The sequence below is a fragment of the Microtus oregoni genome, unplaced genomic scaffold, assembly GCF_018167655.1.
Source record: "Microtus oregoni isolate MIOR12 unplaced genomic scaffold, Mior012 000040F_ref0000088, whole genome shotgun sequence".
Classification (NCBI taxonomy): Eukaryota; Metazoa; Chordata; class Mammalia; order Rodentia; family Cricetidae; genus Microtus; species Microtus oregoni.
Window position 1 is genome coordinate 22,648,275 of NW_024543207.1, and position 24,050 is coordinate 22,672,324.

Below are 24,050 nucleotides of genomic sequence, written 5' to 3' on the forward strand. Positions count from 1 at the left end.
GCATAGAAAATTTTGGTTTGCTAGAAGTGAGGTTACAGTAAACTTCATTTTTCTTCTTTTAAATTTTCAAGATGTTTGTGATTCTTGTATAGCTTTGTTAACAGGCGTGCAGTGTTTTTTGATAATCTGGAGCAAACAGAACTGCAGGTGTAATGAAGAGGCAGAGAGAGGTTCTGCTATACACAGCCTGTTGATCAGGGAACTGGCATTCATAGGTACCCTAAGAATTCGGGCTTTGCTGTCACTTTCAGGACCTTTGGAACTTTACAGAAAGAGCTTCACTCCTCTTTTGTGGGAAGACAACCTTTATATCTCAAGACAAATACAAGTCCCACCGCACTTACTTTGTCTCCTCAGAACCAACAGGAAGCGGAGCTTCACTATTGATTCCTGGAATAACTGGAATAAAAATTGAGGATGTCTTTACCAAGTACAGCAGAACATTTGGTCCTTGATACCTTCAGGGTATAGGTCATCAATCTTAGATGTTCTCACAGTCTCAAGTCTCTGTAGAGATAACCCTTCAAAAGAAAGTACTACCTTTAAAACCAGGAACACAGCAAATAGAGCACCCTGTGTTGGAAGCCCTAACTCTTAGGGTATTCCACATCAAGATGACTCTGGATTCCTCAGCAGTGTTTCCTGGACACAGGGACTAGTCTGTACTTACATGATGTGGATTTCTCCTCTGTATGCTATGAATATGTTTCATTACCTTTAGTTAATATCAGGGAAGTTTCTGTTCAGGTCACAATCGTAATTTTCCCTTCTGATACTGAATAATTGCTGCATTTCTTGACAACTTCAAATCCATCTGGGTTCATGGAAGCATGATGTGGATCTGAGTGCTATTAATTAGATGTGTGATTTTGGCATCTTTCCTGTGATATCGATCAGGTGGATCAGCAATTCTCATTCCACGCCTCATCCCCAGGTGTATTAGCCATGTATCTGAACTCTGGAATTCTAACTCTGTGTTCCTTTGGAGACTGCCCCACAATGAGAATCCATAGGTTTCTACCGCTCACAGATTTCCTGATGCTGCACAAGTTCACGACTGAACTATAGTTCTGGGCAACCCTCTTTATGCCTTCATTACTTCCTGGTGGTGGTATCAGAAATCCAGGGTGGCCACAACGGGCAGCAGAAGCAGAAGCCCCAGCCACAGGCATGTGAGGTCCATGTCCACCCACCAGGAGTGCATCTTGGCCCAGCTAGCTCAGTTGGTAGAGTATAAGACTCTTAATCTCAGAGTTGTTGGTTCATGTAGGAGGTCCTTCGGTCTATTTGTTGCTTTCATTAATGAATAAAGAAACTGCCTTGGCCTGTTGATGGGGCAGAACATAGGTAGGTGGGGAAGACAAAACTGAATGCTGGGAGGAAAAGGGTGGAGTCAGGGAGAGACACAATGGAGCCACCAAAGTCAGCCATGCTGAATCTTTGCCAGTAAGCCACTGCCACGTGGCAATATACAGATTAATAGAAATGGCTTAAATTAATATAAGAGTTAGTCAATAAAAAGATAGAGCTAATGGGCCATGCAGTGTTTTAATGAATATGGTTTCTGTGTGATTATTTCAGTTCTGGGCAGCTGGGACAAACAAGCAGCCTTCCTGTTCGAGCATGATTAATAAAAACTCAGAAATGGAAATTGGGGTTCAACCTGAAGGTCAAAAAAGCAAAATTGTAGGAGCCAGAGGGGTCAAGGACATCATAAGCAAACCCACAGAAACAACTAACCTGGGCTCATAAGAGCTCATAGAGTCTGAATCAACAGTCAGAGCAACTGCATGGAACTGACCTAGGCCTTCTACATATATGTGACAGTTGTATAGCTTGGTCTTCTGTGGGACTCCTGATAGTGGGAACAGAGGATGTTTTTAATGCTTTGGCTGGCTTTTGGGAACCTCATACTGGGTTGCTTTGCTCAGCCTTACTACAAGGGGGAGGTGCTTAGTCCTACTGCAACTTGATATGCCATATCTTGTTAGAACCTGCTCCTTTCTGAACAAAAACAGAAGAGGAGTGGATATGGGGAGGGGAGGTGGAGAGAGGAAATGGGAGAAAGAAAGGGAGGGGAAACTGTGGTCAGGATGTAAAAATAAATAAATAAATAAATTTAACTTAAAAAGAAAGTGACACTATAGACTCCTATATTTGAATGCTTGGTCCATAGTTGTTGGGGACTGTGGAGCCCCAAGACCCTAAATATCCTCTGACCCCCTGCCTACTGGAGTAAACAACTTGTTTTCCTATGCTTTCAGCGGCTCTGAGCAAACAATTGGTTTTACAGTCGCTTTGAGCACGAGACCCTCAGGAGTTCCTGATGGCAGGAGAGTGGTTTCTGGTGGGCCTGCAGTTAAGAGTTAGGGTGTGGCCATTAGTCAAGGAGACCATATATAAGCTGCCCTGGGACACAACAGAGGGAGCATTCTTGGGACATTCTTGGCATTACCCATGTCTGTCTGTGTGTGTGTGTGTTTCAATCTCCAACCCCTTGCCCGACTTGCAAACCATACTGTAGCACACAGCATGTAGAGCAAACATTGTATTACAAGTGGAGGCCCCAGCAAGATCAGAAACTAGGGATCCCTGAGAGATCATTCTCAGGAATAGTGAGGATAAATTGAAGATGGGTGTGTGTTTATATGTTTTTTCATCCCAGACTCTTGCTTGATAGCAATTCCGCATGATGCAGGCACCACAGAAGGCACAGTTGAGATTGGGAACTAGAGACACTCTGAGGGTCGCCTTCTGAAAGACTGGTCAGCAGAAAAATAATAAAGAGGAGGTGGGAGGGTGAATTAAAGGTATCAAAAAGATAAAATGTACAAGGAGAATCTGGATTACAGAGAGACATTTGATTCTGGGAATTGCTGAGAAAGGTATCCTAACTTTAAAATTTGGGTCTAAGGATCTGTTGCTTTGGAAAAGAGGTTCTGCTTTTGTTTCCACAGAAGTTGAGGACCTGTGAAATCCTTCTAGATTAATATGGTTTTATGGACCAAGATTCCCCCAAAAGATTGCTGTGATTACCCTTCTAAAAAATTACTTTACCCAACTAACAGCAGAAAGTAGTTAAAAAAAAAAACAAAACAGAACAACAACAACAACAAAAAAAGCGTCCAAATTCCCTAAATGATTGTTCACTGGATGTTGTGAGGCCAAGGAGGATGCTGTAGGTGGTGGCGGTGCCAGGAGCCACAGCGGGGAGTGAGGCTCATCGCAGCAACAAGTGCTAAAACCAAGGCAAGCCAGAGCCACCCAGACCCTGCCAGGCTGCTCATCTGCATGCGGTGTAAGGTGGTGGTGGTGGGGCAGTGTGGCAATGGCAGTCCCCCAATCTGCACACCCAAGAGTTTGTGGCACGAGAGGTGGGATTTTCTACAGGACCCCCGGCTAGACTAGGCATTGGTTTAACTAAACTGCCAGGATGTGAAAGGGACAAGTAACTTTCCAAAGGTCATGGGTATTAGGTTTAAAAAGAAATTCCTTCTTGTAAGACATAGACCTGGCGTGTCCAGTATGTCCTTGGGGACATGATGGTATTCCCAATCTTTACAATGAGTAGAGGGGAGAAAAAGACATATTTCCTACTATTAATAAAAATAGTTATAGGTTAACATCTACTTCTTATCACCAGAGTGCTAACTATCCCATCTGGAGGAATAGACAAACTTAACCATTCTTCATGTACGATCTTCTGAAGTTTGAATCCAAGTGACAGCTCCAGAGTCTGAAGTAGTTTCTTACCATGCAAAGTTGTATAGTGTTTAATCATGTGTCTATTATGACTGGTTTGTATGGCTGGTCAGCATGGCCGGAGGATAGATACCCTGATCTCTCCTTTCTAAGGCTGCCTCCTCTTAGCAGGGCTTTGTCAACACGATGGCCAGCTCCTCACTCATCCTTTGCTCATCAGCTGTCCATTCACCATAACCTAACAACCAGTTCTGAATGAACAAGAAGTAGCAAAGGATACAAACCTGCAGGAAATTCCCTCCAGATACCCACTTTAGCCAGCCCTAGGACTCCTGTTGCTTCTGCAAATGCCCTGGATGGGCAGGGCCCGTCGTGATGTGACTGCACTGCCCCCATGTGGCTAGGCTGAGCAAACCCATGGGGGTACAGAAGATAAACATTCAACAGTTTTCCTACAACAGGCTTTCTTGCTTTCTCTGCTAAAGGCTGGATGGAGTCTGTGCTGGGCAGTTTGGTGGACTAGGAGAACAAAGCACTGCTTCTTGTAAGGTGGACACCTGCTTTGCCATTGACCCTCCTAAACCCCATGAGCCACTTCCTTCCCTGGCCTTTGAAAGAGCAGCGAAGTCTCCACCCCACAGTCTCCAGCCCACTTGTCACTCTACCCACCTCAGCTGGAACCCTAAGTCCAGGCTAGTTTGAATTTCTGAAAGTGACCAAGCCAAATCATACCCAGCTCAGGTCAAGAATCCAAACTCAGGCCTTACTAATGACAGCACTGGACCCTGGCAGGTACTCTACTCAGGGTTATGACACAGGCACACCCAGATATGTGGCACAGGCACTTCATTCTTGGGTGTGGCACACTCCCAGGTGTGTGGCATAAGCTTACATATGTGCAATCAAGGCACTCCATTCTCATGTGAGGTGCAGATACCCAGATGGGCAGAGCAGGTTCTCAGGCATGTAGTAAAGGTTATGCAAAGATTATGTGATGTAGAAACTCAGGAGTGCAGTACAGGTTTGGGGCAGGCTTTCAGGTGTACAGTAGAAGTACTCAGGCATATAAAGCAGGTGCTCAAATATGCTGTGTGAATTCTCAGGTGGTGCAAGTACTCAGATGTGTGTAGCAGATCCTCAGGTGTCTATGGGTGGGTCCTCAGATATACAGTACAGATACTCAATTATAGGGACCAGATACTCAGATGTGTAGAGCAGTTTCTCAGTTGTATGGTGTGGGGGCACAGGATTATGTAGCAGGACCTAAGGTATATTATTGGTGCAGGTATTCAGAAGTGTGATAGTTTCTTAGTTAGGGTTTTCATTGCTGTGAAGAAACACCATGACCACAGCAACACTTTTAAAGAAAACATTTAATTAGGATAGCTCACTCAGAGTTCCAGTCCATTATCATCATGGCAGGGAGCATGGTGACGTACAGGTAGATGCAGTGCCGGAACTGAGTGTTCCTGCAGGCAACAGGAAGTCAACTGAGACACTGGGTGGTATCCCGAGCATAGGAAACCTCAAAGTCCTCCCCACAGTGACACACTTCCTTTAACAAGGCCATACCCACTCCAACAAAACCACACCCAATAGTGCCGCTCCCTGAGATTATGAGGCCCAATTACATTCAACCACATACAGGTACTCAAGTAAGCAATTCATGCACTAAGGTAGGCCATGAAAATGCTCAGATGTGCAATGCAAGTACTTAGACATGTGGTCCTCATATTTGGTGCCATATGAACATGAACAGGTGAGTGCAGAAGCATTATGGTTCTGCCAGCTGAGGCTGTAAGAGGATGGATGCAGAGCTGGGAGGGAGCAGTCATGACTGGTGGCTAGAAGTGGAAGATGAGTCCAGGTAGTAGCCTTTACATAGATGGAGGCACCCTACATTACTGAATCATGGGCTTCATTGTGTATTGGCTGACCTTGAGTCATTTGCTAGTGTGGGTCAATGTCTGGGAGATGACCGACAGGGATGGATCCTCAGAGCACATCCGGAGACTCCCATAATGGGGCAACACAACTCTGCCACCACAGAATATAGTCCCATCCCTCTGTGGTCTTATAAACCAGATAGCACAGGATACAAACTCCCAGGGCCATCCTTGGCCAGAAACACGGATAGATCTCTATGGATTCTCATCTCTGACATCTATCCAATTGTCTTAATACCTCTATCCCTCCTAAAGCATAACCTACTTCCTTTAAGCAGAGTTGACAAGTAGAGGACATGAAGGGGTTCCTAACCCCAGAGCTGGTGTAAGGTAATGTAACTTGGTTCTTATCTCTGATTGGTTAAATCTCATCTTCCTAGCCCATCTATCCTGCTTGTCTGTTGGACATAATTTCATGTAGGAAAGTACATGTGAGACTGTGAATTTAGAGACATATATGTTGGAACATAGTAGAAGAATGAATTCTGAGTGCTGGTGAGAAAACCAGACAAGAGTTTTGTGACCTCAGTTTCTTCAAAACAGAGTTGTTCTTGAAATGTGTTTTTGTGCTCCTCCCAGGTGTGGCAAAGGTGACTTTACTTCAGCAGTTATTATTTATATGCCTCCATGGAAAATATGTTTTTCCACATGTGGCTTGTCCTTGTGATTAAACACCTTACTCTTGTGATTCTTGACCCTCAGAGTGTCTGATAAATTGTCTGATAATTAATAAAGTTGACTATTGCATGAGACTTTAGTCCACCTCACTTTAGGCCCCACTCTCCCAGGTTCACCCTGCCAACTAGAGCATCAACAATGGGTACATCTCTTCCACCTGTTTGATTAAAAAGAAAAAACGCCAAAAGTAGGCAACCAGTCTGTATCATCACTTTATTGCTTATGTTACATAGTCCAATGAATACATAAACACTTTTTTAAAAAAGTAAGGCACATGAAAAGCCTCTGTGCAGGTTTCATATTATTTTAAAATTCTATTGGCTAATAAAAGCATTTCAACTACAGAATTAGAGACATCCAGAAAAGAACATGATAGTTTGAGAGCAGAAATCCCGAGCCATTATTAAGTTTCACCTCATGGCACATTTAGTCAGCAAATCCAAGGTTAGTATTCTAACAGTGTAGCTAGGGTGCCACTACAGAATCACTAACCAGGTTATTCACATATGTACAGCCAGGTCCCCAAGTATCAATTATACACCCTAGGGAAGAACAGCATCTAACTGCACTTGTGCCCTGTTTTATCACAGGTAAGAGATTTGGCATTTCCAGTCTTTTTGCATGTTGTGCTTGCTGTTCACAGGGCCTGGTTATACGATGCTGAAGACCATGGAGAGATACTGCTCATAAGACACCTGGATCCAGCCGTCCTGATCCGTGTCATAGCGTCTGAATATGTCTGTCAACCTCTGGGAGAAGCATAGACATTGAGAATTTACTACACAGAACAGTGCACTTAGATAAAAGACACTCCAGGACCCAATCTCAGAAGCAAAGCATTTCCCTTACTTCTTAGAAGGAGAGTGCATGGCATTCACACAGGAAAGCACGGGTGTAGTCTTGAGCACCTCTAATCAGTGCCTCTGTGGGCAACAAAGGATGGCAGATCTACACAACTATATACCACACAGGCCCTTCTTCACATTTCACAACCATCTCATGAACCTGGTCTGGGCAGCCCAGGACAGAGACACTACAGTTTGGACCTCAATTATATGCCCTAAGGGCACATGTGTGGAAGGGTGCAGTGGGGGAAGAGTTAACTACATGTAATGTATAAGCATTATGCAGGGCTCAGCCTTCCCAGCCCACCTCCCCTTCAGCAGACTTTGGACCCAGACAGGTCAGAGGTAGATGAACAAGACCATTCTATTCCATTTATTTTGTTGCTATTTTATGTTTTTGAGACAGGGTCCCTCCCACTATGTAACCCTAGCTGGCCTGGGACTAGGTCTGCAGACCAGACTGCTCTTGAACTCAGAGATTCATCCACCTGCCTTTGCCTCTAGAGTGTTGGGGACTGGGATTAAAAGCACGGTGCTACCATGCCCAGATTCCAACCGTATTTTGTAAGACTAGGTTATGTGCATGACAATTTTGAATAAACTTACGAAGACCTTAAGTATGTTCTCAATATTTCTAAAAACAAAACAAAAACAGACACAAGGGAATTCTTTTTTTGGTTTTTCGAGACAGGGTTTCTCTGTAGCTTTTTTGGTGCCTGTCCCGGAACTAGCTCTTATAGACCAGGCTGGCCTCGAACTCCCAGAGATCCGCCTGCCTCTGCCTCCTGAGTGCTGGGATTAAAGGGGAATTCTATGTGTTAACAGAAATCAACAGCTCCAGCACATCAAGACTCAACAGTTCATGGTCTACCTCCTACTTTAGACATGAGTGGGGTTTTTTGTTGTTGTTTTGTTTTAATGAAAAAGAAGGTCAGGTGGTGGCACAGACTTGAATCTCAGCATTGAGATCATCCTGGGCTACATTACAAGAGCGTGTCTTAATGTTCCCCACTCTCCAGAAAATAGTATTATCCGTAAAACGAACTACAGTCACATGGCCACAAAACTATGTGTTGGTCAGTGGTGGACTATAAGACACTACTATCTAAATCTTAAATATTTGCTAAAAAGGCCCATGCATCGTTTGATGGAATAAGACTCCCAAAAGGTCTCCATGAACCCTAAAAATACTTCGCCCAACAAAGAGCAGGAGCAATTTGGAGAAAACTATGCCCAAATTTCCTAAATTATTGTTTATAAATGTTTATTTTCATTTTAAAAGGAAGAAAGCAATTAATGAACTTTGCCATTACAGGCAAAACAGATCTTCAAATGTCCTGCTTCACTGAAAAGTCTACCAGATATTATTGGCCTGTAGGCTGAAGATGGATGCCCTAATGTTACAGAAGAACTTTGGGTTACTGTTCAGGCAGCAAGATGTCTCTATCAATTCTAAAGCTTTGGAAGTTGCATATAACGCACTTTCTGTTTACATAGGTAATATTATATCCTTCTGGGGTCTTTGATGGAGTTGAAGACTAGATAGTTATAATTATAGTTTTCCTTAGTTATGATAAAAATAAATTTGATATAAAACTTTAGACTCACAAAGGTAGGATAGATAGAGAATTTTTCTTAATTTGCCAAATGTAAATGGACTAAATATTCTAATTCTTGCTTGATACTGTTCTATACAATGTTAAATTTTACTATGTTCTATACTATGTTATATGTTCTATACTATGTTAATTTTACTATGTTAAAGTTAACTTTTCTTTTTAGTTAGACAGAAAAGGGGAGATGATATGGGATGTCCTTCTGTATATGTGTTGCTTTTATTGGATAATGAATAAAGCTAGCTAGAATACATCTGAACCATTGGTCAAACAGCGTTGTAACTAACAGAGTTTCTGCGTGATTATTCAGGTCTGAGAGTCCGGGAAACAAAAACACAATCTCTGTTTACAAAACTCTGTCTAAATGCACATAGTACATTAGGGAAATAGTGCCTAGTGGGAAGAAATTAGGCCACTAGTGGTGTGTCCACAAAAGGAGTATTGTCTCTTCTGTCTGCCATAAACTCCCACAGAAACAGGCCAGGTCTGGACTAAAACCTCTAAAATTGTGAACCTATATCTTATTTCCAATTGATTTATGTTTTTTTTTTAACAGTAAGAGAAAGAAAGGTAACACAGTGGATCTACCATACAGTTCACATGTATAACAAGGTTCTGTCATCCAGATATGTATAAGCACAGTCATGTTTGCACAATAACTTCATCTAATAACATATCCTCCAGAACATGTGTCTCTATCAGTGACAAATGACTATAGAAAAGAGTAAATCTGCCTATCCTGTGCAAGGCTCTGATTTCAATCCCAGTGCCATAAAACAAAATACAAAGAATAATGAATTACCCAGAGTGCTGGTTCAAGCCTATAATCCCAGAACTTGGGAGGTAGAGGCAGAAAGACTACTCTCAGCTACATAGAGAAAAAAAATCAACGCCAGTCTGGGCATTTTAGAAAAAAGAAACATGTTTCTGAGGAAACTTTTACCTACACCGCACATTGTTCTCTTTCCTTTCAGATTCTCCACCTTTCTAGCACTTCCAGTCATTTTTCAAAGGTAAAACTGATCCAAGAAACTGGCTGCCTACCCCACCCCACCCCACCCCAAAGGAGACAATAGCAACAGAGTACAGGGTGTTAAGAATGGAGAGCTTCTTCTGGACTTGACTAGGCTACCCAGGAGGTTGAGAAAAAGCCTCAAACCTTTGTGTTAGGTTGGGAACCTAGGCCCCAGTCCCTAGCATCTATCTCAGCCCCCAGGCCTGGTCTGGACTTCAAATCCCAGCAGGCCAGTCCTGACCCCACCCACCACTCCCCAGGGTACTTAAGTGATCCCCCAAAAGAAGAACACGTGGTCCCCCTTTCTTCCTCCCGGGGGTCGTGTTCCTGCGGCTTCCTGGTTTCCCCCTCGGGGCCACCCGAGAGCGCAGATCTTCCATTAAACCTGGATATTTCTTAATTTGGCTTGGTTTGATTTGGTTTGATTGGGAATTTTTGGGTCGTCAGAGAGCTCGGTTAGGAAATATTCCTAACACTTTGCATATTCAGAAATACAAGGATCAGAACTTCACTCTCAAATGCAAACTCTAAAAGTATAATAATTCAGACACAGTCTGTGAGATTTCACATCAAATATCTTCTTACACTGTAAGCTTCCCTAACCTCACGGGAACTGAGAGTAGAGGCAGAAGTAGTCTCTTTCAGAGACTTGAGGCTTGAATACCAATAGACCAATTCTCCAATAGCAAGAAGAACAGGAGGAGGCAATGTGTCAAGATCTTTTTGGTTGTTTATTTAAGACAGGGTATTGTTACGTAGCCAGGCTTGCTTAGAACTCATGAATCTTATTACTTTAGGCTCCTGGAAGCTAGGATTATAGGCCTACACCATACTTGGCCCAGAATGATTTACTTTTTTTTTAAATTTTTTTTTTTTTTTTTTTTTTTTTTTTTTTGGTTTTTCGAGTCAGGGTTTCTGTGTGGTTTTGGAGCCTGTCCTGGAACTAGCTCTTGTAGACCAGGCTGGTCTCGAACTCACAGAGATCCGCCTGCCTCTGCCTCCCGAGTGCTGGGATTAAAGGCGTGCGCCACCACCGCCCGGCTTTTTTTTTTAAATTTTTAAATGTTTTTTTTTTTTTATTGAGAAAAGGAAAAATGAAAGTTTCCGCCTCCTCCCAGCCTCCCATTTCCCTCCCCTTCCTCCCACCCTTCTCCTCCTCCCCTCACTCCTCTCCCCCTCCCTCTCCAGTCCAAAGAGCAGTCAGAGTTCCCTGCCCTGTGGAAAGTCCAAGGTCCTCCCACCTCCGTCCACATCTAGGAAGGTGAACATCCAAACTGGCTTATTTTTATTTTATTTGTATATGCCAGAATGTATGTCTGTACACCATGTACACTCACTGCCCATGGAGGCCAGAAGATATTGGAATCTCTGGAACCAGAGTCACAGATGGTTGTTAGCTACCATGTGGGTACTGGGAATCAAACCTGGATCATCTAGAAGACCAGTGAGTGTGTTTACTGCCAAGTCATCCCTCTAGGTCTTCAAATTCATTTTTAAAGAAACCATGGTGTATTGTAACCAGCAGTTCAATAAGAGGAGGTGCACCTTTACTGACTTTCTTTGAACTAGAACAACACTGAGAATATATTCCAAAATTCTACATTGTATCTCTAGACTTTAGCAAGTAGAAAGTATATATACTGTAGTGATAAAAAGTAAAGTATATGGTTAACTGCTATAATTCTATTATTTTAAAGGGCGAGTTCAAAGCCAGCACAGACTACATAGTGAACTTAAAGCCAGCCAGAGGTATAGAGACCTTGTTTCCCAAAATAAAAGTATAGTATTACACATTATTTCAATTATATAAGACAAGTATTTTGCCAAAAATTATGTACTATATACTAACATATTGTTAGACTTACTTATGACTAGTACCAAGGTTCATCATACCAGCTTTACCATAAAAACGCAATGTCTTATGTTACAATGCCATAACAGCTGTGACATCAATAGGGGACAACGTCTGAAACATCACAGCAAGGCAAATGATCCTAGTTCCAAGGGTTAAAAAAATTTTTTTTCTATCACCAAACCTTACACAGAAGGGAAGTACTCACTCTGATGGTCACTCCATTCCTGCCCGCCCCCACCCCTGATGTCACAGCAAACCCATATGAAGTTGCTTGGTCACCTGCAAGACAATGCAGCCCTGGATGAAGTCATCAAATGCGATCTGCCCTCGTCCTTGTCTGTCAAATTTGCGGATGAGGATGTCATGGAACTGATCAGAGAGCCGGTAGCCTTGGAGAGGGAAGAAAAGAGTCAAGATAGGCTAGGAGAAGAATAAAGCATGATTTATACTTTTTACTGCCTAACTTCTCCTTTCTAAAACCCTTCAGATCAAACAGTGATTAGATGGGAATACAAGAGAGAGAAAAAAAGTACAAATTTATTGAAAGGCACTCTGGAAACTAAGTATGCTACTTAAATACAATTTTCTGAAATAAATATGTTGTCAGAAGTGTGAAGTGATCTTATGCACCAGTACCAACTCGCAAGTCTGAGTAGTAACAGAATGTACTGCTTGCTGTCTTGCTTCCTATGATCTCTCTGGTTTATGTTACTAACTGTACTCATTCTGCTTGTGCCTAAGAAAACACCCACAAGGCAGTGAGACTTGGTATTCCTGAACCCAGTGGAGACCTCACTCTATCAACTCATCTAGACATGAATGTTCTCAGTGACTTACTGTTCTTGGTCACTCATCATTAAAAGATCCTAAAGCTAAAATAAATTATCACTGAAAGTTCTAGTTACATGTGTGTCAACATAAAGAAAGAAGTTAACTGACAGGGACTCCTACACAAACTAGTTCACTTCGGATCAGGGTTCTGAAAATGCAGCTAATTAGCCTCGTGAAGGTTAGAGTCAATAATGTGTCTTACGCAATATGATTCTAAGTTTCTGAGAGTACAGATAATCAGCCTCATTGAAGTTCAGGATCAATGAAAGATCACCTGGCATTATAATTCCATTTCCAAATTTTCAGTGAGTTTGAAAAGGTCTTTAGTAGGGGATGTCAGATGTGAAAATGTGTGGACACACCAGACATACAGACATGACCAAAGGCCATGTTTAAGGAGGACACTCCTCATCTGCTTCCTTCCCTTGTCACCTGTGTGACCGTAGCATACTTATTGATTCCGGAGACAAAATCCAGGTACCAAAATATTTTTACTGGTTTTCAGTCTTGTTGGAAACTTTGTAAGTATATGTACACCTATTGTCTGAATCTCACAGTTAATTACTGTATAAAACTTAGCCATTATACTTATAAATGTTCAAACACAAAAACATGTTCACAGCACCTTCCAGAGCAATTGCAGGGAGTGGGGACAGGAACTTATATTCTGGAACCCTAAACTAATGTGTGATATTGAAACTGCTACAGGAACCCTCTTTCTTACAGATCAAACAGAAAACAGGACCTCTAATTTAAATCTGAAAGAAATAGCCCAAAGGAAACTCTGCCATGCCTCACTTCCTTACACATAGCATGTGAGGTAGTAGTCCTGGATAAGCCCTGACCCTCTAAAAACGGAGCAAGGACAAGGAAAGAAACAATGAAACGAGAACAAATACATAAGAGTTCTTGTCTGAGCATGAAAGGAACTCTACTGCTGCTAGAATTAACTTGAAATTTCTCTGACCATTGGCACTCTTGTAGAGAAAGCAAAGACAAAAGACAGACAGACTAGCAAAGTAAACTACAAAGAGAACGCTCCCTAGAGGAGCTAAAATTTGGCAGCAAACTGGCCACTAAAGAGCTCCTTGCTCAACCCTGAGGTCTGGTTAGGATGACCAGTGAGATACATTATTAGACCCAACCTGCTGGCTGCCAGGATGCACACCAACTTGTTTCCATCTAACAGGAAAAGGCCACCTCGAGGCCTCCACTCTTGCACAAGTAGCAAAATCAGATCATAATTCTCAAGCAGGAAAGTGCCCTGGAGTCAGTCTTGTCTACCTCAGGATAGACCAGGTACAATACCCTCACAAGAGGCTGAAGGGTGAGTAAAGTAATATGGAGACATATCTACTTTCCAACACTGCCCTAAGTGTGTCAGGAATGTTCTTCTGTAGCTCCAGAGGTGAGAATCTCACTGAATGGAAATACTCTATTTCTACTTCCAACAGCCAACACCCTTGGTGATAGACAAAGTCCTTTTCTACCTAGAAACTAATAGAAGGTATGACGCTACCAGAACAATAACTCCATTTACACCACTGGTCCAGGCTACTGACCTGTGGCCAGGTTGGTCAGCACCAGGAAGTGAGCACCTGGACAAGAAGTTCCACTACCAGAAGCAACATAGCCCTGTGCTTCCTGAGGAATCCCAATGCAATCACACTCAGCCTGACTGAAATTAGTGACCTCTAGTGGATACAGGGATGATTTGCCTGGCACTAACCTCTGTTCCAACCAGCAAATGGCATGAGAAAGACTCTATGTGGGCCTTGCCTAATCCTATCTCACTCAAAGCATTTTATAAACCAATAACCTAGTGAAATGAGTCAATGGTAAGCAACCATATTACTTGGAGGTCATGCCACAGGCTTCAGATTTGCCTAAGCCTTCACGATAAAGGAGATAAGCAATGCAACATGATTATTGAACATGGCTGAAAATATAGGTAAGTGGAAGTTCATTATACTTTCATGATTACAACAAACAAACAAAACCCCAAACTACATAAGTTGCCAGAGGCTACATGGAAAAGGGGATGCTCAAAGACCTAGAGGGTTTGGGATAAGGGAATATTCACTCCAACTGTGCTGCCCACCAGAACAGATGGCTGTACTGCAGGTGAAGTAATTAACAAGTAACAAAAGCCACACCTACAGGGCAGTGTACATGACCATTCAGATCTCTGTACCTGGCCACAGAACTTAGTAGCAATAGTCTCCGTGAACAGACAATCATTAGACTCACCAGGTGTCCCATTAGATACCACAGGTACCACTGGGTCAGCATGAAACACTACAGATTCTCTTATTCTCTAATAAGGTCCTGTTTTCCCAACAGCAATAACCATTTCAGGAGCCAAAATAAGAACTTTTGCTTCTAAAGCCAACTTCCTAATAGCTGCCACCAAAAATATCTCAAATTAGTGTGCAAACAGAAATACATTTCTTTTTCCTCAACACTTAAGAGAAATGCATCAGGACAAACAGGAGAAACCATGGCAGAACTACCAGGAGAGTTCACAGGGGTTGAGCTGAGAGATGTTTGGAAGCTGAGAGAGATGGTGGCACTGCCCAAGATGGCCCGCTGGCCCCTGAACAAACATGCTCTCCTATAGAAGATTCTGGGTCTTTTTTTTTTTTTTTTTTCGAGACAGGGTTTCTCCGTAGCTTTTGGTTCCTGTCCTGGAACTAGCTCTTGTAGACCAGGCTGGCCTCGAACTCACAGAGATCCGCCTGCCTCTGCCTCCCGAGTGCTGGGATTAAAGGCGTGCGCCACCACCGCCCGGCTCTATAGAAGATTCTGATCAAGACACGGAGGGCACTTATGCTGCTAACTGGCCCCACGGACAAAGTGAGAAGAGAGAAGATTAAAGAAAAGCAGTGGTCATTACCATGCTGGAAGGAGAAAAGGCAGAATTATATAATCCACATAAGTGGGAAGTAACATACTTTAGAAAAGTAAAACTCAAGATATTTACAATACATTAGATTATAATTCACTTTTTAATAAAACTTCTAGATGACATCTATTAACAACCTTTTAAAAAATAAAACACAGAAGAGCTTGGGAAGGGCAAAAGAACAGAGAGTACTCCATGAAACTGTTCCAAATCCGAATCTAGGTAATGAGAGGCAAACACTTCACTGATTCTTTGTAAGTAAATCCCAGCTTTCTTTCAGACTCAAGGCTAGATCTGGGAGCTTCTAATTATACTCTGGGCAGGTACTATGAATATTTGTGAGAAACACACCACACTTTGCATGCCTAAGCCCACACCAAGCACACACACGCTAAATGCATTTGAGAATGGGCATACATACTTTGTAATTTCCCACTGAAGCAAAATTTGAATGAACTGATGATTTTCTTTACAGAATTAGCTTTCTGTTATTTTATCACTGTGTTCACATACTTTGACAAACCACCACATAGAAGCTGCCAACTACTCCACAGCACTGTATTTCCATTTTTCTACTTTAAATTGTTCCAAAAGCCGCATTCTCAATTTTGCTAATGACACCATCTCACTTCACAAAAAACACATGATTTGCATAGCCCTTATCTCATTTTGGATGAAACACTGTGTGAAAGACTTCATGTCACATATAAATCTTCATGACAAAAATAGAATCAAAATATGAACCTGTACAACATAAACAGAAATTTTACATGGACTGGATTTAAAAAAAATCAGTAAACTAAACAAAGTAAAACAAAACTTGAGGAACTCCTATATTCCAAAATGAAATATGCTATACAATTAAGACAAGTGAATTACCAAAACCTGAGAGTGCTTGCTTGAGCTCATTCTTGTCGATCATCCCAGAGTTGTCCCTGTCATAGGTACGGAAGACGTTCTGCCAGTCTGTGATGTATTTCCACACACCTGTAAACTCACTGAAGTTCACACCAGCCTTGTTTTCTCGGTCAAACATAGCTGAGATGCAGAGGAACAACAGACACACATTAGGTTTGTATGTTCAACAGAAAAGACGACCACAGTACAGAACCGCTAGGGCAGGTGCTGGCAGAGCCACCAGCTGGCTAGTGAAGGTTAGTTTGTTGAACAAATTACTAGATTCCTAAAGGTCTAGTTATCCCTGCCTGAGGTGGAGGGAGTGTGGCGGACAGTAACCCAACACTAGCCCCTAAGTAATGACAACCAGAACACACACTCACAACTGTGTAGAAGGTAGACAATTATGAAAAAATGCTTTACAGTTCAGAAAATTCTGGAAAACAAAAAACACTTTATCAGAAGAAAATGGTATTCATTACCCTAGCTCCTAGTCCTGAGTCAGAGTAAACCCTTTTACTTGCTGCCCAGGTTGCACCTTCAGAGGGAGGTTCAGAGGAGTTCTCTCCTAGGGCAAGAATGCTTGTTTTAATTAGAAGATACTCTAGTCTAGTACCCTATTAAGTTCGTTCTCCACGTGAGCTCTCAATTTTGTGTCCATGACCCCAGGCCTGCTGCCTGCTGTTTCCCACCATTATAAACTTTAACCTCCTGAAACTGTAAGCCCAAATAAACCCTTTCTTCTAAAAGTCGCTGTAGTCATGGTGTTTCATCATAGCAATTAATAAGTAACTAATACACAGGGAGAATCCAAACTGATAATCCATATCCTGGTAAGAAAGAAATGATGGGAATCCTTCCTGGATGACTCAGCTCCAGCTCAGGCCTTGGTACATGCATTTTATTTTATTTTATTTTTGGTTTGTTTGTTTCATTTTTCAAGACAGGGTTTCTCTGTGTAGCTTTGGAGTCTGTCCTGGAACTCTGTAGACCAGACTGGCCTAGAACTCACAGAGATCTGCCTGCCTCTGCCTCCTGAGTGCTGAGATTAAAGGCCCCATTTGATACATGCATTTTGAATACCAAACACTAGCTTGCAAAACAGAGAAAAATTACTAAACCATGAAGGAAATCAGTTACATGTATGAAATTTAGCATAAAGAATTATTATATGTAGACTGCCTTTTTATAGACTTCAAAGTCATCAGTAACACAAGGTAAAGTAGTTATAAGCTAACATACATATAATTCTTAAGTAAATGGATTTCTTAAAGTTTAGAAACAAAAGTCACAAAAATGAATTTTTTAAAAGATACTATCAAAATAACAAAATAAGGCTTAAAGAAAACTAATGTGGAAATTTTATACATCTATAACCTCAGAACTAGCATTGGAAAGGATAGACTACGATGTAAATATAAACAAGCAAGTGAAAACATCTAGAAATGCAGAAGCAGGGAGGATGAAACCTAGGAGTCCACTCAGTATGACTGAGGGTGCTTCTAAGCCCCACAGAAACAACCACCCAGCCTGTCTGCATGAATACTTACAAATGATTGACCTAACAGTCACTGGATTAAACGGAGTCCAAGTACCTGAAAACAAATGACATAAAGGCAATTAGTCAAAAGAAGATAAACTTGTAAGATGTTCTAGATGCCTGGCCCATGACAGTCCATGAGACTCAGCAGCCTACTCTGGAATAGAGGTTACAAGCAGGGGCCTGCTCCCCAAGACACCAGAAGATCTGGCTGCCTTAACCTATAGGAGCCCTGAGCACTTCTGTACTTCCAAGTTTAAACTTTTTGTTATTACCAGAGGCTGGATGCTGTTTCTCTGTAGAATTTCAGTTGTGCAAATTTCAGGGGAGAGCAGATATGCCAGGCTATGTCCGGTGTCCCAAAGACCACTTTGAGGCTCAACAACTCTCTAGGACAAGACTCACCATAACAGCTCTTTACGCAGAGGAAACAAAGAGTAAAAGTAGCAAGGGATAACTGGGTGGAAAACCAGGAATTGGCTCCTAGAATCAGTGAGAGACATACTCATACACAGGCTACCAGCAGGGCAACTATCCTGAATCTGAGAGTCTATCATTTTTGGGTAACTAGCCACTAGGCTCTAGCTGTCCAGAGGAAAATAATGCTCTGCCACAAATCACATCTTTGCTGTAAACCACCACGCAAAGAAGTCAGACATGATGGTGCATGCCTATGAATGATGCCAGTACTCAGAAGGCATAGACTGGAGGATGGAGTGTTGAGACCAGCCTTGGCTATAGTGAGAGCCTATATCAAAAACCAAAAAAACCACACACACACACACACACACACACACACACCCCAAACAAACAAAAAAACCCAAAACAACAACAAGCAGACCTCAAGCTCCCTCTGCACCAACACAAGACAACAAAGATCGTTACCCATGTAACTAGGCCAGTGGTAGAGAAAAGACATAGTGACTGAATAATTTTACAGTGGATCATCTTGCTTATATATAAGTGTGATTTCCCTTTCCCTCAGCTCTTTTTTTATCCTAAACTAGAACTCTATTGATAAAAACATATCCAAAAGAAATTTTTTTAAAAAGAAAAAGAAGACTGTTTTCAAAACATGTATCTCAAATCACTAATATATTCACTAAATCAAATCTACTTCAAAAGCACTAAAAAGAGGTGAGTGTGGTGACAAGTGCCTATAATCCCAGCACTTGGGAGGTAGAAGCAGGAGTTCAAAATCATCCTCAGCTAAGCAATAAGTTTAAGTTAAAGTCAGCCTGGGATATACTTCACAAAAGACTAATCAACAAGTAAACCAAAAAAGGAGCTTGAGAAAAATTAATTTTTAATATATAACCAAGAAGTCCCAAAAAAATTTGTTACAACATTATTTCATAAACATAAGAGAAATCCTGTGATAGTTGATCTTCACTGTTAACTTGATTGGATTTAAAAATCAATCACCTAGGAGATTAATAAGATAATAGTACCATGTGTATGAGGGTATGTCCAGATGGAATTAATTTAAGGGAATGACCTACCCTGAATGTAGGTGGCACTATGCCCTGGGATGGGGCCCAGACAGAATGAAAGGGGAAAAGGAGACAGCTAGAGAAACAAGGGGACATCAGCATTCCCCTTTTAGGCTCTCTAGCTGCCGTGAAGTGAACAGTTCTGTCCCACCAAAACCTACCCTTCTGGATGGACTGAACTCAAACTGTGAACCAAAACAAATATTTCTTTCCATGAGTTGCTTCTAGCAGCTACTGTGGTTGCAGAGATGAGAAAACAAATCCTGTTCTGTGTTCTTTCTGTCCACTGACCATACTTGTTCCATGTAAACAAGTCTCATGTAAACAAGTCTCACAGAGGCCCAGTGTACCCATGAACACTCCTAGCATGGTGTCAACTGCATAGCAACCAAGTGGTCTTAGAGACGACTAAACTGAAGTGAGAAACCAAGCTAGTTTAACTTCACAATTCCTTCCATAACATACTAATTAAATTTCCTAATATAGCAGGAAACCAATCCTAGAAGATTGACTGGAAATCAAAATAGTTTAAATCACAAAAACAGCAATTCTGAGAAGGGTAGTGAGAACTCAGATGCAACTATCTGATGATAAATGCCCCCAGCACAATATAGCTGTAGCCATTCTTTATGAAGATTATAATCTAAAAGCCAGAGAGTGCTAAAGTTTGAAAATTATTCCCCCTGAAACTAAAAGTAACATTTATTTGCCATTATTAAAAGGCCGGTCCTTTATGGAGAAGTAAGGTCATAAGAACTCCAGCCTTAGGAACAGAAGCCTACTTAAGAGAGAAAGAAGTTTAACAGTTGCCTGAAAGACACTAAACCCTAATTCATGTCAGAATCACTTTGAAATCAGTGCTCAAGCTAAAAAGGGAAAAGTCCTTGGCTCATTTTGGGAGCACAAGAACTGGCCCCATGTGTGCAAGGCCTTACACAGGTCCACAAACTGAATAGTCTGTGTGTTCCAAGAGGTTTTAGTGACTGTTTTTGTTTGCTTCATAGAAAAACCAAGATTATATTAACTGAATACATGTTCCTCTTCACATTAGTTACTAAAAATTTTGAAGTCAAATTTAAGGCTTATTTTTAATCTTTCATCTTTACTGTCTTATTTTCTACCTCTCAGCTAACATAATTAAAATTTACTTTATTTTCTGTATTCTGATTATTTGGAAATAGAGCAGATTGTCAATGAATACAAACTCTAAGTTCTTTCACAGCCTCACAGAGCAGGTGACAGTGATTTTTTTGTCCTCACACCTGAGGTGCTGTCAGTTCCTTTAACTCTGAAGCCTTTGAGTTTTTCTACCTTGTTTGAACAGTTGTAGGTCACACATGAGCCAAACCCTAAGCACCCATTTTTCTGCCTACATGCTGTTATGGACCCTAGGCTCCCCTGCTTCTCTTCATGGAAGATGTATTTCATACCACATGGGTGTGGCTACTCCTGCAGACAGCTTTTTCCCTGATAACCTGTCAAGTCTACTTCCCCAATCCTGTACTACAATACAGTAGTTAATTTATACAGCATCATTATATCATTAGGCGACAGAAAACCACCATGATTTAAAGTGGTCCCTCAATAACAGCATCTTGTGGTCCCCACAGCCTAGTAATAAAAACTGGGGTCAGTTTAAAGGTCACTCTGAAAACACAAATGAAACAAGAATGCCTAGCAAAAGTGGACGGCAGAAGGCTTTCCTTTAATTGATGCCAAGGCTGCAAGACACTATCTAGCATCTCACTTGCCTTCTCCCTTTGTCCAATCAATTACTGGAAAATGATCCCCATTATAATAAAAATGAGCCTTTTAGATTTTTCGTAATATCTTGAAACTAACTATAGCGACATTTTGTTTGTGGTTTAACAAATAAAGCTTGCCTGAAGATCAGAGTGCATAGCTAAACCACTCGAGACCATGGACTGGTGGTACACCTTTAATCCCAGGACTGGGGACAGAGGCTACACCAAATCTGTCTAAAAGAGAACAGAGCTCACACAAAGGTGATCCTAGCACTAGGTAGGTAGAGACAGGAGTGGTAAGGCTGAGCAGAGAAAGGAACATAAGGCAGGAGGAGACAGGAGCCCTCCAGACAGTGCAGTCTAGGCAGTCAGAGGATGCAGTCTGAGGACAGGATCACCCTTTTGGTCTGAACATGATAGAGGTGAAAACTTTCTAGTGGCTGCCACTCTGCTTCTCTGACCCTTCAGCTTTCACCCCCTAATATCTGACTCTGAGCTTTTATTATTAAGACCAACTAGAATTTGAGTTACAACTAATCCCTTCCAAAGCTTATATAGCACACCTGGGGAGAAACAAGGTCCCTCCATTAGAAAAGACAGTCACACCTTAAGAATTACAAATGACATTGAATAAGAAAAATGTCTCTAGGATTATGGGTGTACTCTGTTGGTAAGATGTTTACCTACTGTGCATGTAGTTCTAGGTTCTCTTCTCAGTACAGAATAAACCAGCACTCAGTATTAAAGGACTTGCAGGAAAGAGGAGTGCCAGTTCAAGGTCAAGAAAGAAAAATGTTGAAGCTGGAGAGACAGCTTCAGGGGTTTAAAGCACTTGCTGCTATTGCAGAGGACCCAGGTTTGATTCTCAGCAACTACATGGTGACTCACAACCATCTGTAATTCCAGTTCGAGAATCAGCAGCCCTCGTCTGTCCTCTGTGGGCAGCACTTGGTTCACATACATCAAGCAGGTAAAACATTCACACCAATAAATAAATCTTAAAATTAAGTAATTTTTGAAAGAAAAAAAGTCTCTAATGGTACTACTAAAGATAAATGACACTGACACCAACAAAAACAAGACTCCATGGAGAGCACCATACAAAGGCCACAATCCTGTTGATTCTGCTGGGACACAAAATGTTCCTCACATTTATATAAATACCGCCCCATGATCCTGCTGATAGCACTTGCCATACCTATTTCCCAAATTCTTACAGCAAATATATTTCCACAAAATCACTTAAGGATTATCTTGAAACCGTTCAACAACTAAACAATTACTTGTGGCAATTTTTCAGGTGATCCTCTTCAGAGGAGTTGCTAAGACTGATTTATCCAAGTAGGTCAAAGGCCTTCTGGATAACTAAGGAACCTCTGTCACAGAACTAGCCTTCTTACCTCTCCCCCAAAGCCTACACAGTGGCTCCCATTTCTCACAAAGCATTTTTTGAAGCTCACACACATCTGTTCTGGAGCTTGGTAAGACAACAATGATAATCAAGGAAATGTGGACACAGATGGTTAGAAACACCTTTACCTTATACTGGTAATGACTGGACCTCAACACTTGGAAATTCCACTAAAGAAATTGCTTACTGGAAATGGATCAGGCTTCAACTCACCATTGGATAATGCTTGCTGAAGTTCATTGTCTGAAATCACTCCACTCCTGTCTTTATCAACCCTACGAAAAAAAAAAAAAAAAGACCGGGTAAGCTAATGATTAAAAATAAAACATGGCTAAAACATCATTTTTACCAATTTACACTAGATCTGGAATGTTATGAAGGTCAGACCTTTCTCTTAGCTCAGCTGAGGTGTGCCAGAGATTAAGGAACACTTTTTCTTCAAGTCCGTCTAAATTTAACCTGCACCAGTTCATATTTTTCATATTAGGTAAAGATTTTCTAGGACAAATAAGTCATTCCTTGACTATGAGTCAGTGGGATGACAATCAGGCAATTCATTAGGACGACCAGGGACAGAATACGCTGCAGTTAAGTAGCCAGCTCCTTTTACTGATGCTATTTTTCTGACTCAAGATTTTTGCCCTGTTCCTGTATCGAGCACACCCGCCCCTGTAGGGCAGCTGGTCTGCGCCCCTCAGCCCTGAGCGAAAGGAACCGCCAACATGACCCTGAGCCTCGCGCCACTGCAGACGAGAGGAAGCCGGGGATGATTGGGGTAGGAAGGGCTGCGAAGGAGGACAGAGGAAAAGAAGGCAGGAGAGAACCGGCAAGTAGGCCCTGGAAACCGAGGACCGCCCAAGAGCCAGAGGAGCAGGGCGGCCCCGGATGCACCTCTGGAAGACGTTCCACAGGAAGCTCTGGTCTGGCAGCGCAGCTCCAGCTGCAGGACCAGGGCCTGCGCCCGGGCCTGGGCGGTAGGAGTAGGCCGCCATGGGCTGATGATGAACAGCGGTAAAGCGGCCCAGCTCCAAACGCTGTGCTTCCGCCTCCGTCCCGGGTAGGACCAGGAGCCCACAACTTCCTGGGAACAACGGAAGCGCGTGCCTTTGAGTCACCCGGCAGGCGTGGTTAGTTGCCATGCAACGTCTGGGCCGGGCCCGCCCTCCTGCCCAGCCCAGGTGTCGGTCTTGTTCCGGAGCTGCCTTAGATGAGTTCAAAAGAGAGCAGACCGCGGGGCCAACCCAATAGTACACAACGCCTCGACCAGGAATGGGAAGTGGTGAAAAGCTTCACTTGAGTTGATGACCTCCCGTTATGTTTGCATAAAATATTGGTGCAAACGTGATGTACACCAACTTGCGTGATGTTCTCGGCAGAAACTCAAAGTGACATTTTAGGCACCCTGGAGTTTATCCATCTGTCTGTACACCACCCTCCCGCCTTCCCACTTGCTTATATTGGTTGAACCTCAGTATCCCCTGAGTATGACTTCATTTGTGAATGGCCCTAGTAAGGTTTGGTTCTGAGGTAAAAGCTTCATTAACTGTGACCTCTATTTGGACTTCTGTGCT

General features: G+C 42.2%; 1 protein-coding gene across 3 annotated transcripts; it reads right to left on the reverse strand.

Moving 5' to 3' along the window:
• Window positions 1-6,525: 6,525 nt before the first annotated feature.
• On the reverse strand, window positions 6,526-23,575 carry Pdcd6 (programmed cell death 6). Of its 3 annotated transcripts, none has more exons than XM_041632243.1 (6): window positions 23,371-23,575; window positions 22,693-22,754; window positions 17,841-17,885; window positions 16,381-16,431; window positions 11,937-12,046; window positions 6,526-7,075 (listed from the first exon to the last, which is right to left on the reverse strand). In XM_041632243.1, the coding sequence occupies exons 1-6, from the start codon at window positions 23,469-23,471 to the stop codon at window positions 6,977-6,979; spliced, it is 468 nt and encodes a 155-aa protein (XP_041488177.1). In that variant the 5' UTR covers window positions 23,472-23,575; the 3' UTR covers window positions 6,526-6,976. The 3 variants fall into 3 exon arrangements, with proteins under 3 accessions (XP_041488177.1, XP_041488176.1, XP_041488175.1); XM_041632242.1 differs by having other exon boundaries at window positions 16,279-16,431; window positions 23,371-23,572; XM_041632241.1 differs by having other exon boundaries at window positions 16,273-16,431; window positions 23,371-23,569.
• Window positions 23,576-24,050: the final 475 nt, after the last annotated feature.

Excerpts from the sequence above, each read along its gene's own strand:
- Pdcd6 (XM_041632241.1), bottom strand. The coding sequence starts at position 23,471 with ATGGCGGCCTACTCCTACCGCCCAGGCCCGGGCGCAGGCCCTGGTCCT. Across the intron at positions 17,886-22,692 it reads TCAGCAAGCATTATCCAATG|GTACTTGGACTCCGTTTAAT; the intron begins GTGAGTTGAAGC and ends ATTTGTTTTCAG. Across the intron at positions 7,076-11,936 it reads AGGGCTGCATTGTCTTGCAG|AGGTTGACAGACATATTCAG; the intron begins GTGACCAAGCAA and ends TGCTTCTCCCAG.